The 14,763-nt window shown below is 53.0% G+C and overlaps 1 protein-coding gene across 1 annotated transcript in view; it reads right to left on the reverse strand.

Moving 5' to 3' along the window:
* Positions 1-11,821, reverse strand: part of PPP2R5D (protein phosphatase 2 regulatory subunit B'delta) — a 114,932-nt gene extending 103,111 nt beyond the window's left edge. The window contains 3 exon segments of the mRNA XM_075338915.1: positions 6,936-7,107; positions 8,971-9,042; positions 11,645-11,821. Coding sequence (XP_075195030.1) covers positions 6,936-7,107; positions 8,971-9,042; positions 11,645-11,821 — 421 coding nt within the window.
* Positions 11,822-14,763: the final 2,942 nt, after the last annotated feature.

The following is a 14,763-nucleotide window of genomic DNA, read 5'->3' on the forward strand; positions in this document are numbered from 1 at the left end:
AGAGACTGCCTTAAGAGCCCACACTGCTGCAAAGGACGGGGAGAACGAGGCTCCTGCCGCCTCATATACAGATTTGGCCAGAAGGTCAACCTGGCGGTCAGTGGGATCCTTAAGAGAGGTGCCATCGGCCACAGATACGACTGTCCGGGCTGAGATTCTAGACACCGGAGGATCTACCTTTGGTGAGTGAGCCCACTCCTTGACCACTTCTGGTGGAAAGGGAAAACGGTCATCAGAACTACGCTTTGGGAAGCGTTTGTCAGGACAGGCCCTGGGCTTGGTAACAGTGGCCTGAAAACTGGAGTGGTTAAAAAAAACACTCCTTGCTCTCTTAGGTGAGGTAAACTGGTGTTTTTCTACCAGAGAGGCTTGTTCCTCTGACACTGGTGGATTGAGGTTCAGTACGGAGTTAATGGATGCAATCAAGTCACTAACATCCGCATCACCCTCAGATAAATCAATGGGGTACATAGAGGTAGCGTCTGAGCCCACAGTAAAAGTATCCTCCTCGCCCTGCAATTCAGCTCGTGAATCAGAGCCGTGGGACGAGGAAGGAGAAGAGTTCCTGCGTCTCCGTTTAGGAGGACGGGGTCCTAAAACATGCTCTGTTAGCTCTGCAGAGCGAGTCGGAGCAGCAGAGGCGCCCTGAGAAGGGGGCTGATGCATGGTAAGCAGAGTCCGGGACAGCTGTCCCATGGAGTCGGCAAAAGACTGGGAGATAGCTCTAGAAAACGATGCTACCCAAGCCGGGGGTTCAGCCACCGGGGCCGGAGCAGCCGGAGGGACCCCTGAGGAGGCTCCAGGCTGAGGCACCACCATGTTCGAGCAGGCATCACAATGTGGATATGTGCTCGGTTCGGGCAGTATGAGCTGACATGCAGTGCATATAGAGTAAAGCCTTGCAGCCTTGCTCCTAGTGAGAGACATGCTGCTGAGGTGGAGGCTCTGCAGTAAAGAATACACTCCTTTAGAATGACCCCCTGAGAGTGTATAATAAAGCCCACAACCAGAGGTTGTGGCTTACCAGACCGGTTTTTGTGTGCCCTCCGGATTCCACAGCTCGGACCCCCAGTGGATGCAGAAGTTGCAGCAGCCAGCGCCGATCAGTGAGTGAACGCTGATAAAATGGCGCCGGAGTGATGAGGGGGGGGCGGGGTTTAGCCCAAGAGCGGGAACCGGAGGGCCAAGGAGAGATACAGGGGAGGGAAACATCTCCTCAGAGAGGAGTGTCCTCCCCTCTGCTGAACGGCCGGTGGGCGGCGCCGCACTGTTCCCCTGCATGACTGACATGCAGGGGCACTGAAAACGAAACTAGGCCGCATCTGAAGCCGGGGCCTAGATTTTTCCATGCGGCCGACGAGCAGGCACCCTCGGCGCGGTTCTCAGGAAAAAAAAAAAAAAAACAGAGAACCGGCCGGAAATCACAGCAAAGTGACAAAACACACTCTCCCCACAATAAATATACCCGGGACCCCTGAATAACGTCTCAATACTTAGCTTATGAGATGCAGGGCCAGGTCCCTGGGGGGGGGGGGGGGGGGGGGGGGAGGGGTAAACGCTCCGTCCGGCAGGATCCTGACAGGGCTGCGGATGGAGACCGGTCTCCTGCAAAGCAGAGAGAACCGTGATGGCTCCCACTTCAAGCCAGAGCCTCAGGGGATGGTGAAGGAGCGCGGCATGTGAAGGCTCCAGCCTTGTAAAGTCAACCTTAACAGCACCGCCGACACAGTGGGGTGAGAAGGGACATGCCGGGAGTCCAGACTGGACCCGCTTTTCTTCCAAATCTTTGAAATCAAAAATCTTAAAAATCAAAAATCAGAGAATGCATGTGTGTGTGTGACCTCCTGAACACAAAGCATTGAACTGGTTAGATTTGTCATCCAGGGGGTGTATATGCTCGGAGGGAGGAGCTACACTTTTAGTGTAGTACTTTGTGTGCCCTCCGGAGGCAGAAGCTATACACCCATGGTCTGGGTCTCCCATAAGGAACGATGAAGAAATTTTTGTATCAACCAGGTAGCTTTTTTTTTTTTACAACGGTATCAGGAAAAAATGCACCATAAAACGTATTGTGCAATTTTTCCTGAGTACGCAGATACCTCATATGTGGTGGAAAGTAATTGTTTGGGCGCATGGTGGGGCTCAGAAGAGAAGGAACGCCATTTGACTTTTCAAACGCACAGACGCAGTGCACTGATCGGCCGCTGCAGGACGCACGGTCGGATGAGATACAAAAAGCGTTGGAGATACGGGAAAAAAAAAAAAAAAGAAGGTTACGCCAAAAATTGAGCAGGGATGCCGATCCGTTATGTACATCCCTAATCAGCGCACAGCGGGACGCACGGACGGATGCGATACAAAAAGCATCGCAAATACGGAAAAAAGTCACGCCAAAAATTGACCACGGATGCAGATCCGTTATCTGCATCAGTGATCAGTGCTCGGCGGGACGCACGGACAGATAAGGTTTAAAAATAGACAGGATACAGGGGAAAAAAAAAAAAAAGTTATACTCACAGTACCCAGAGGAGTAGCAGGAGGTACAGAAGGCAAGCGAGCCACAGGCAGGACGTTGGACAGATTAGCAGAAGACCCAGGAAGAAGGACCCAGAGATGGAGGCAGATGTGATCGGGCCAGTGAAGAAATCGGACGACCCGGTGAAGGCAGGTAAGAGGACGTCAAGGGGAGAGGGAGAGCAGAGGGGGATACCGGAGAAGGAAGGAAGGAAGGAAGGAAGGAAGGAAGGAAGGAAGGAAGGAAGGAGAATAGAGATGACAGAGGAGGCTGGCAGATCGCAGGGGGAGCAGATCGGGATGTCGGGGGACAGATCGGGGCGTGGAGGGGCAGATCGGGGGGGGGGGGGCACGGGCCATAACGGGAGCGCGCAGGGGCCATAACGGGAGCGCGCAGGAGCTGGAAGAAGAGTGCAATACTCATGTGGAGCAGGCAAGAAGACGGTGACATTAGCGGCGGCAGCGGTGGCGTGGTACCACAAGTACCAGCCACTCCACGCTGCAGACATGCTGGGGGAGGCTCCCCAGACCAGCACAGGCCTGGGGAGGGCGGCCACCTGCAGATCAGACCGCCCCACTGCACACTGATTGGAGCGATTGCGCTTCATAGCACGATCGCTCCAATCAGTGCTGCAGGGGCTGGGGGCGGCATGTTTGAGATCCACCTATGATCTGCTGTAGCTGCTACAATAGATCATAGCAGGATCTCATAGTATCGCACTAATTCGGGCATTATTTTTGCCGAAATCAGTGCGAATGTTGTGGTTGGCGGTTCAGATTTGAACAGCCAATCACTACGATCGTCGATGGGGGGTGGCGATGCTATGGCCACGGCAATCAAATGAAGTTTAGGCAGTAAAATTACGTCCCTGGTCGTTAAGTCACGTTAAAATAGGACGTAAATTTTACTGCCCGCGGTCGTGAAGGGGTTAAGAAACAAAAAAAAAAAAAAAAATAAATGAAAACAATGTGCAGCCAGTAACGGTTACTTTTTAAGACCAAACGGGGAAAAAAAATTTATGGAATCATTAAAAAACAAAAAAGACCCCTCCAATACATCACTAGTATGTTGTGGCACCACCTCTGGCTTTTATAACAGCTTGCAGTCTCTGAGGCATGGACTTAATGAGTGACAAACAGTCTCTTCATCAATCTGGCTCCAACTTCTCTGATTGCTGTTGCAGATCAGCTTTGCAGGTTGGAGCCTTGTCATGGACAATTTTCTTCAACTTCCACCAAAGATTTTCAATTGGATTGAGATCCGGACAATTTGCAGGCCATGTCATTGACCTTATGTGTCTTCTTTCAAGTAATGTTTTCACAGTTTTTGCTACATAGTTACTTAGGTTGAAAAAAAGACCTCGGTCCATCTAGTTCCCTTCCTCCACCAGTTCTACATTTGGTCACTAAGTCATTTATAACCAACAATGTTTTGGGTACTGAGGAAATCATCCAGCCCTTTTTTAAAAGCTGTTATAGTGTCTGCCATTACTACCTCTTGTGGTAGGGTATTCCACAGTCTGACCGCTCTAACTGTAAAGAACCCTTTCCTATTTAGCTGTCGGAATAGCTTTTCTTCCACTCGTAGTGTATGCCCCCTGGTCCTTAGTACCACATATATTTATACATATAAATGAGATCTCCTCTGAGAGGTCTTTTTTCTAAGCTAAACATATCTAACTTTTTCAACCTGTCATCATACGGGCGGCCTCCATTCCTCCTCATACGGGCGGCCTCCATTCCTCCTCATACGGGCGGCCTCCATTCCTCCTCATACGGGCGGCCTCCATTCCTCCTCATACGGGCGGCCTCCATTCCTCCTCATACGGGCGGCCTCCATTCCTCCTCATACGGGCGGCCTCCATTCCTCCTCATACGGGCGGCCTCCATTCCTCCTCATACGGGCGGCCTCCATTCCTCCTCATACGGGCGGCCTCCATTCCTCCTCATACGGGCGGCCTCCATTCCTTGTAGTAGACTAGTTGTCTGTCTTTGAAAAGACTAACTTCTGAATGTCCTTTTTAAAATGTGGAGCCCAAAACTGGATCCCATATTCCAGATGTGGCCTTACAAGTGATTTATAAAGGGGCAACAATACGTTGGGATCACGGGATCTAATCTCTCTTTTTATACACCCTAAAATCTTGTTTGCTTTTGCAGCTGCTGCTTGACATTGAGTGCTGCTGCTCAACCTATTTGTAATGAGAATACCCAAGTCCTTCTCCTGTTCTGTAGTCCCGAGGTTACTTCCATTTAATGTATATGCAGTTATAGGATTACTCCGTCCTAGGTGCATTACTTTACATTTATCAACATTAAATCTCATTTGCCAAGTATCTGCCCATTCTGACATCTTATCCAGATCTTTTTGTAATATTGTACTATCAAGGTCAGTTTTTAATACCCTACATAGTTTGGTATCATCAGCAAAGTCTTTTCTATGGCCGGATGCATTATCATCTTGATAAATGATTTCATCATCCCCAAACATTCTTTGAATTGATGGGATAAGAAAAGTGTCCTAAATTTCAATGTAAACTTGGGCATTTATTGAGAATGTAATGACAGCCATCTCTGCAGTGCCTTTACCTGACATGCAGCCCCATATCATCAATGACTGTGGAAATTTACATGTTCTCTTCAGGCAGTCATCTTTTTATTGTTTAGCTTTTCTGTTTGTAAATCCCATTTCCTTTAGGCCTCTGCCACACTCACGTGAAATTCACGCACGTGCCGAGAGACACGTATTTTCCCTGCGTGTTGCATGCAGGTAAGTACGTGTCTCTGGTACGTGCGTGACACGTGTGTTCTACGTGTGCTATCCGCGATAGCACACGTAGAATCAGTAATTATTATACTCACCTGGTCCTTCCTGCTGTCCGCGCTGCTGTCCGTGGTGCTGATCCTCGGTCTCCAGCCCTCCCGTCTCCCCGCTGCTGCTGCTGCCAGGCAGTGAAGTGAATATTCAATGAGAATAATGAGCGGCGGTCGGCAGCAAGAGGCAGCAGCGGCAGAGACAGGAGGGCTGGAGAAGGTGAGTAAATGTTTTGGTTTTTTTTCACTGACATGTGTGTTTTCTCCGGCGCGTGTCACACGGGACCGCATCCACACTACACCCGTGTGGTACGGGTGCGGGCCGTGTGACACCCGTGCTGCCGGTGAAAAAACGGACATGTCAGCGCTTTGAAAATCGCACACACGTACAAACGCACACGGACACACGTTCCGTGTGGTTTTACGTGTGTGTGCCTGCTACAATAGGGTAGCATTGGTTAAAGTGTCTCCGTGCCGCCGGTACGTGTAAAAAATGACAAACACGTGCCGGAGGCACGGATGTGTGGCGCAGGCCTTAGGCGGTTTCTTACAATTCGGTCACAGTCATTGACTCCAGTTTCCTCCCATTCGTTCCTCATTTGTTTTGTTGTGCATTTCCTGTTTTGGAGACATATTGCTTTAAGTTTCCTGTCTTGACGCTTTGTCTTCCTTGGTTTACCAGTATGTTTGCCTTTAACAACCTTACCATGTTTGTATTTGGTACAGATTTTACACAGCTGACTTAACCAACATCTTTTGCAACATTGCGTGATGATTTACCCTTTAAGAGTTTGATAATCCTCTCCTTTGTTTCAATTGACATCTCGTGTTAGAGTCATGATTCATGTCAGTCCGCTCGGTGGAACAGCTCTCCACGGTGTGATCACTCCTTTTTAGATGTAGACTAACGAGCAGATCTTATTTGATGCAGGTGTTAGTTTTGGGAATGAAAATTTACAGGGTGATTCCATTATTTTTACCTTAAGGGTACTTTACACGCTGCGACATCGCTAGCGATCTCATTAGCGATGTGAAATTCTAGATCGCAAGTGCGGTCTTTCGAGATCGCACATGCGTAAAATGACCTATGTGCAATCTCGAAAGATCGCACTTGCTATCTAGAATTTCACATCGCTAATGAGATCGCTAGCGATGTCGCAGTGTGTAAAGGTACCCTTTAGAATTGAGTAATTCCATAATTTTTTCCCGTTTGGTCTTGAAAAGTAACGGTTACTGGCTGCACATTATGTTTAAGATTTTTTTAATGTTTCTTAAAGCCAAAAAGTTGACATTTGAAATTACTTTAGTTTTGTGCCGTCTGTGATCTGCTTTTTTTAAACAAAAGTAAACAACTGAATGAACATCCTCAGAGCCCGGGGAGGCCATAATATGTGCCAGGGGTTGTATAAATGAATGAGACCACGCACTGATAAACAATAGGGGAAGGTGGCCTCTCATAAGAAGAGCTTACGACTGAGTAGTGTCCTTATGAGATTTCAGGGACTGAGCTTGTTTTTGCAGAGGGGGGGGGCCTGAATGGCTTCCTGACAGCGGTGTAGCTAGCCCACCCACCTGTCATCTTGTAGCGGTCATGTCCGCCGTCTCACCTTTCAGCGGCGGCAGTTTGTGGAGTTCTCTGTTCTTGCTCAGACTGAATCTGGATGAACTTTGCCTTCGCTCCCTCTTCACCACTTGCCCTCCACCACTATACTGGATCTTATTCAGCTGAGTTGGAGGTGGAGCGCTGGGGCTGGGGCGCTTGTTCACCCCCGGCTGAGCCTGAAAGATAAACACACCAGGAACCATCACAGTCTATCCAGCCACTAACATACGTGTGACGACATGGACTCTCATGGGTTAAAGTTTCTTAAAATTCAGCCAGACGTATTGTTCTACTGTGTGGTAACTCATGTTTGCTTAACTATTGTTTGGGACCAGACCCTTTGGAGCATTCATTGTATTGTAGTTGTGAATTGATAATGTAATTACCTTAGTAGCCATTGTCTAGTCGGTGACTTGCCGACTCCATGTAGATATACTGAGTCTTTCTATGCACATCATTTAAATGAACATTATCCATGCAGCTTGAAATTCATCCAATGGGAGAAGCAATCTTGTCCAACCAATCGATGAGGACGCAGTGTATCCTAAGGGAAGGTTATGGCTATAAAAAAGGGACTTCTTTAAGCCACCAGGGTGGATGAAGGTTGATGGATGCTGATGGATCCAGTCTAAGCTCTTTGGAGCTGACTAGAGGATCAGGACATCTTATGGCTTCAATCTAGGGACTCCGGTTCCGGTTGGAGACCATATCCACAGTCTAGGGATTTCGACTCCAGCTGCCAGGATTGTAACATCATATCAGGACTACCTAAGGAGGACACTCAGGTTGGGACAATCCGGTCACCTGGCTACAGACTTTACAGACCTCACACAGCTTCCTAAATCTGGCGCTATTCTTTTCTCGGTGGGTGCCCGCCGAAAGCGGGGTGCTGCTGGATTGGAGTAAGCGGCCCTGGAAGCTGGGAGGCCCGGACATTCTAATCCCTGGTGAGCCAGCGGAAGGGTGAGACTCTGTTGCCTGTTACATTTGTGTTTTGCTGGTTATGTGTTATGTGCCGTTAATTGTTTGGGGATCCAATAAAGTCTAATTATTGTGGTTCCCTCATCCTGTGTTGTCTGAGTAGTGTTACGCCCACGGTTAAGGAGGCCGGCGTTCAGTTGGGATGAGCCCTGAGCCACGCTGTCTTTCTAAAGGCGGCGGGTTTTAGTGGACGAGAGCACCCACTGAGCCCCGTGTCTCCACAATACCAACTACATAACACCAGTAAGGAGGCAACCGCCATCATCCTGTACAGCCGCATGCACACACAGCCGTCATCCGGTACAGCCGCGCACACACACAGCCGTCATCCTGTACAGCCGCTCCCACACAGCCGTCATCCTGTACAGCCGCTCCCACACAGCCGTCATCCTGTACAGCCGCGCGCACACAGCCGTCATCCTGTACAGCCGCGCGCACACAGCCGTCATCCTGTACCGCCGCGCGCACACAGCCGTCATCCTGTACCGCCGCGCGCACACAGCCGTCATCCTGTACCGCCGCGCGCACACAGCCGTCATCCTGTACCGCTCGCGCGCACACAGCCGTCATCCTGTACCGCCGCGCGCACACAAGCCGTCATCCTGTACCGCCGCGCGCACACAGCCGTCATCCTGTACCGCCGCGCGCACACAGCCGTCAATCCTGTACCGCCGCGCGCACACAGCCGTCATCCTGTACCCGCCGCGCGCACACAGCCGTCATCCTGTACCGCCGCGCGCACACAGCCGTCATCCTGTACGCCGCGCGCACACAGCCGTCATCCTGTACCGCCGCGCGCGCACACAGCCGTCATCCTGTACCGCCGCGCGCACACAGCCGTCATCCTGTACCGCCCGCGCGCACACAGCCGTCATCCTGTACAGTCGCACACACAGCCGTTCTCATCCTGTACAGCCACCACACATGCCCTCCCCCTCCATCAAGAGCTCCGGCCCACACTCCAGAAAGAGCGCTCACTCCTTGAGAATTCCCTCAGACACAAAACACAGGTAAAAGCACCTGTCTCCTAACACCTGATGAAGCTGCTCAGCACTCACCTCCTCAGCAGGACTTCCACCATCTTTACCGTTCTTCACCGCACCTCGACCAGCAGGCACCTTCACTGGCTCCTAGTCAGAATGAGAGACATCACACAGCAGTGACACTCCACCCCTTGTGCATCAAACTATCGCTGTCCCGTCTGCCCACTCTGCTCCTTTACTCTTATCCCCTCTCTCCCTACCCCAGCCTCTCCCCCCCCCCTCAGGTCCCTCCTTCACCCCCCCCCCTCGGTCCCTTCCTCCTCAGTCTCTACTCCCCGCACCCCTTGGCCCCTCCCTCTTCGTCTCTCCCCCTCCCCCCCAGGTTTCCCCCTTCAAGGTCTCCCCACCTCCTCATTTCTCTGCGCTGTGTCTCCCCTCTGTTTCCCCCCTTTCTCTCTCTCCTCTTCCTCCATCTAACCCTCCCCGTCTCCCCCTCAGTTTACCCCTCTTCATTTCTCTGCTCCATGACTCCCCCCTGTCCCCCTCATCCATCAGTGTCTCCCCCTCTCCTCCGTGTCTGTGCCTTTCCCTCCTCCGTATCTTCCCCTCTCCGTTTCTCCCCATGTCTCCCCCATGTCTCCCCCCCCCATGTCTCCCCCCTCCTTCCCCCCCCCCCCCATGTCTCCCCCTCCTCCCCCCCCCCATGTCTCCCCCCCCATGTCTCCCCCCTCCTTCCCCCCCCTCCCCCCCCCCCCCCCATGTCTCCCCCCCCCCCATGTCTCCCCCCCCCCCCCATTGTCTCTCCCTCCTCCCCCCCCCCCCATGTCTCTCCCTCCTCCCCCCCACCCCCCATGTCTCTCCCTCCTCCCCCCCCCCCCATGTCTCTCCCCTCCTCCGCACACGCCCCTTCTCCCCCTCCTCCGCACACGCCCCTTCTCCCCCTCCTCCCGCACACGCCCCTTCTCCCCTCCTCCTCCGCACACAGCCCCTTCTCCCCCTCCTCCGCACACGCCCCTTCTCCCCCTCCTCCGCACACGCCCCTTCTCCCCCTCCTCCGCACACGCCCCTTCTCCCCCTCCTCCGCACACGCCCCTTCTCCCCCTCCTCCGCACACGCCCCTTCTACCCCTCCTCCGCACACGCCCCTTCTCCCCCTCCTCCGCAACGCCCCTTCTCCCCCTCCTCCCGCCCTCCCCCGCCCCCTTCTCCCCCTCCTCCGCACGCCCCTTCTCCCCCTCCTCCCGCACGCCCCTTCTCCCCCTCCTCCGCACGCCCCTTCTTCCCCCTCCTCCGCACGCCCCTTCTCCGTCTCTGCCCTCCGTCTCTCCCCATCCTCCGCCACTCCCTCTCCGTTTCACCCCTCCTCCGCACACCCTCTCCGTTTCTCCCCCTCCTCCGCACGCCCCCTCTCCGTTTCTGCCCCTTCTTCGTCACTCACTCCGTCTCGCTCCCCTCTCCGTTTCACCCCCTCCTCCGTCTCGCCCCCTCTCAGTTTCTCCCCCTCCTCCGTCTCGCCCCCTCTCAGTTTCTCCCCCTCCTCCGTCTCGCCCCCTCTCAGTTTCTGCCCCTTCTTCGTCACTCACTCCGTCTCGCCCCCTCTCCGTTTTTCCCCCTCCTCCGTCTCGCCCCCTCTCCGTTTCTCCCCTCCTCCGTCTCTCCCCCTCCTCCGTCTCGCCCCCTCTCCGTTTCTCCCCCTCCTCCGTCTCGCCCCCCTCTCCGTTTCTCCCCCTGCTCCGTCTCTCCCCCTCCTCCGTCTCGCCCCCTCCTCCGTCTCGCCCCCTCCTCCGTCTCGCCCCCTCTCCGTTTCTCCCCCTGCTCCGTCTCTCCCCCTCCTCCGTCTCGCCCCCTCTCCGTTTCTCCCCCTCCCCGTTTCTCCCCCTCCTCCGTCTCGCCCCCTCCTCCGTTTCTCCCCCTCCTCCGTCTCGCCCCCTCCGTTTCCTCCCCTCCTCCGTCTCGCCCCTCTCCGTTTCGCCCCCTCTCCGTCTCGCCCCCTCTCCGTTTCTCCCCCTGCTCCGTCTCTCCCCCTCCTCCGTCTCTCCCCCTCCTCCGTCTCTCCCCCTCCTCCGTCTCGCCCCCTCTCCGTTTCGCCCCCTCTCCGTTTCTCCCCCTCCTCCGTCTTCCCCTCTCCGTTTCTCCCCCTCCTCCGTCCTCGACCCCCTCTCCTTTCTCCCCCTCCTCTGTCTCGCCCCCCTCCTCCGTTTCTCCCCCTCCTCCGTCTCGCCCCCTCTCCGTTTCTCCCCCTCCTCCGTCTCGCCCCCTCTCCTTTCCCCCCTCCTCCGTCTTCCCCCCTCTCCGTTTCTCCCCCTCCTCCGTCTCGCCCCTCTCTCCTTTCTCCCCCCCTAACCTCCGTCTTCCCCCTCTCCGTTTCTCCCCCTCCTCCGTCTCGCCCCCTCTGCCGTTTCTCCCCCCTCCTCCGTTTCTCCCCCTCTCCGTTTCTCCCCCTCCTCCGTCTCGCCCCCTCTCCTCTTCTCCCCCCTCCTCCGTCTTCCCCCTCTCCGTTTCTCCCCCCTCCTCCGTCTCGCCCCCTCTCCGTTTCTCCCCCTCCCTCCGTTTCTCCCCCTCTCCCGTTTCTCCCCCTCCTCCGTCTCGCCCCCTCTCCTTTCTCCCCCTCACTCCGTCTTCCCCCTCTCCGTTTCTCCCACCTCCTCCGTCTCGCCCCCTCCTCCGTTTCTCCCCCTCCTCCGTCTTCCCCTCTCCGTTTCTCCCCCTCCTCCGTCTCGCCCCCTCTCCGTTTCTCCCGTGCCTCTCACCTTCTCTTTCTTCGCTTGTGTACGGCATTTCTCCTCTTCTCTCGTCCTCTCAGCAGATAATCGGCAGGCGTCAGACGTGTGACGTAACCAATAGAGCGTAACGACGCGCACGCACGTGTTGCCATGGTAACAATCGGGAGCTCGTTCAAGCTTTTTGAGCTTCACGAGTGGCGTCATTCCACCTTTGCTCCGCCCAGGAACGCGCGCCCTTAAAGCCATTTTGCTTCACCTCGCACGTTCTCCCGCAAGTCCGCCATATTGCTCCACCCATAAGATGAAATAGTGTGTAGGGGGTTATAATGTGTACAGAAAGGGGAAAGGTGCAGGAGACGCCTGGAGTACAACACACACTGTAACTATGGAAACTATGGAGGATGTGACCACTAGAGGGCAGTGATAGTGACAACTGTACAGTCACAGTATACTGTAACTATGGAGGATGTGACCAACTAGAGGGCAGTGATGGTGAGAGCTGCTGTACAGTCACAGTATACTGTAACTATGGAGGATGTGACCACTAGAGGGCAGTGATGGTGAGGAGCTGCTGTACAGTCACAGTATACTGTAACTATGGAGGATGTGATCACTAGAGGGCAGTGATGGTGAGAGCTGCTGTGTACAGTCACAGTATACTGTAACTATGGAGGATGTGACCACTAGAGGGCAGTGATGGTGACAGCTGCTGTACAGCCATAGTATACTGTAACTATGGAGGATGTGACCACTAGAGGGCAGTGATGGTGAGAGCTGCTGTACAGCCATAGTATACTGTAACTATGGAGGATGTGACCACTAGAGGGCAGTGATGGTGAGAGCTGCTGTACAGTCATAGTATACTGTAACTATGGAGGATGTGACCACTAGAGAGGCAGTGATGGTGAGAGCTGCTGTACAGCCATAGTATAACTGTAACTATGGAGGATGTGACCACTAGAGGGCAGTGATGGTGAGAGCTGCTGTACAGTCATAGTATACTGTAACTATGGAGGATGTGACCACTAGAGGGCAGTGATGGTGAGAGCTGCTGTACAGTCACAGTATACTGTAACTATGGAGGATGTGACCACTAGAGGGCAGTGATGGTGATTGCTGCTGTACAGCCATAGTATACTGTAACTATGGAGGATGTGATCACTAGAGGGCAGTGATGGTGACAGCTGCTGTACAGTCATAGTATACTGTAACTATGGAGGATGTGACCACTAGAGGGCAGTGATGGTGAGAGCTGCTGTACAGTCACAGTATACTGTAACTATGGAGGATGTGACCACTAGAGGGCAGTGATGGTGATTGCTGCTGTACAGCCATAGTATACTGTAACTATGGAGGATGTGATCACTAGAGGGCAGTGATGGTGACAGCTGCTGTACAGTCATAGTATACTGTAACTATGGAGGATGTGACCACTAGAGGGCAGTGATGGTGAGAGCTGCTGTACAGTCATAGTACACTGTAACTATGGAGGATGTGACCACTAGAGGGCAGTGATGGTGACGGCTGCTGTACAGTCACAGTATACTGTAACTATGGAGGATGTGACCACTAGAGGGCAGTGATGGTGACAGCTGCTGTACAGTCATAGTATACTGTAACTATGGAGGATGTGACCACTAGAGGGCAGTGATGGTGAGAGCTGCTGTACAGTCATAGTATACTGTAACTATGGAGGATGTGACCACTAGAGGGCAGTGATAGTGACAGCTGCTGTACAGTCATAGTATACTGTAACTATGGAGGATGTGACCACTAGAGGGCAGTGATGGTGAGAGCTGCTGTACAGTCACAGTATACTGTAACTATGGAGGATGTGACCACTAGAGGGCAGTGATAGTGACAGCTGCTGTACAGTCATAGTATACTGTAACTATGGAGGATGTGACCACTAGAGGGCAGTGATGGTGAGAGCTGCTGTACAGTCATAGTATACTGTAACTATGGAGGCTGTGACCACTAGAGGGCAGTGATGGTGACGGCTGCTGTACAGTCATAGTATACTGTAACTATGGAGGATGTGACCACTAGAGGGCAGTGATGGTGGCAGCTGCTGTACAGTCATAGTATACTGTAACTATGGAGGATGTGACCACTAGAGGGCAGTGATGGTGAGAGCTGCTGTACAGTCACAGTATACTGTAACTATGGAGGATGTGACCACTAGAGGGCAGTGATGGTGACAGGTGCTGTACAGTCACAGTATACTGTAACTATGGAGGATGTGACCACTAGAGGCCAGTGATGGTGACGGCTGCTGTACAGTCACAGTATACTGTAACTATGGAGGATGTGACCACTAGAGGGCAGTGATGGTGAGAGCTGCTGTACAGTCACAGTATACTGTAACTATGGAGGATGTGACCACTAGAGGGCAGTGATGGTGACGGCTGCTGTACAGTCATAGTATACTGTAACTATGGAGGATGTGACCACTAGAGGGCAGTGATGGTGGCAGCTGCTGTACAGTCATAGTATACTGTAACTATGGAGGATGTGACCACTAGAGGGCAGTGATGGTGAGAGCTGCTGTACAGTCACAGTATACTGTAACTATGGAGGATGTGACCACTAGAGGGCAGTGATGGTGACAGGTGCTGTACAGTCACAGTATACTGTAACTATGGAGGATGTGACCACTAGAGGCCAGTGATGGTGACGGCTGCTGTACAGTCACAGTATACTGTAACTATGGAGGATGTGACCACTAGAGGGCAGTGATGGTGAGAGCTGCTGTACAGTCACAGTATACTGTAACTATGGAGGATGTGACCACTAGAGGGCAGTGATGGTGACAGCTGCTGTACAGTCATAGTACACTGTAACTATGGAGGATGTGACCACTAGAGGGCAGTGATGGTGAGAGCTGCTGTACAGTCATAGTATACTGTAACTATGGAGGATGTGACCACTAGAGGGCAGTGATAGTGACAACTGTACAGTCATAGTATACTGTAACTATGGAGGATGTGACCACTAGAGGGCAGTGATGGTGACGGCTGCTGTACAGTCATAGTATACTGTAACTATGGAGGATGTGACCACTAGAGGGCAGTGATAGTGACAACTGTACAGTCATAGTATACTGTAACTATGGAGGATGTGACCACTAGAGGGCAGTGATGGTG

The sequence above is a fragment of the Anomaloglossus baeobatrachus genome, chromosome 3, assembly GCF_048569485.1.
Source record: "Anomaloglossus baeobatrachus isolate aAnoBae1 chromosome 3, aAnoBae1.hap1, whole genome shotgun sequence".
NCBI classification, from domain to species: domain Eukaryota; kingdom Metazoa; phylum Chordata; class Amphibia; order Anura; family Aromobatidae; genus Anomaloglossus; species Anomaloglossus baeobatrachus.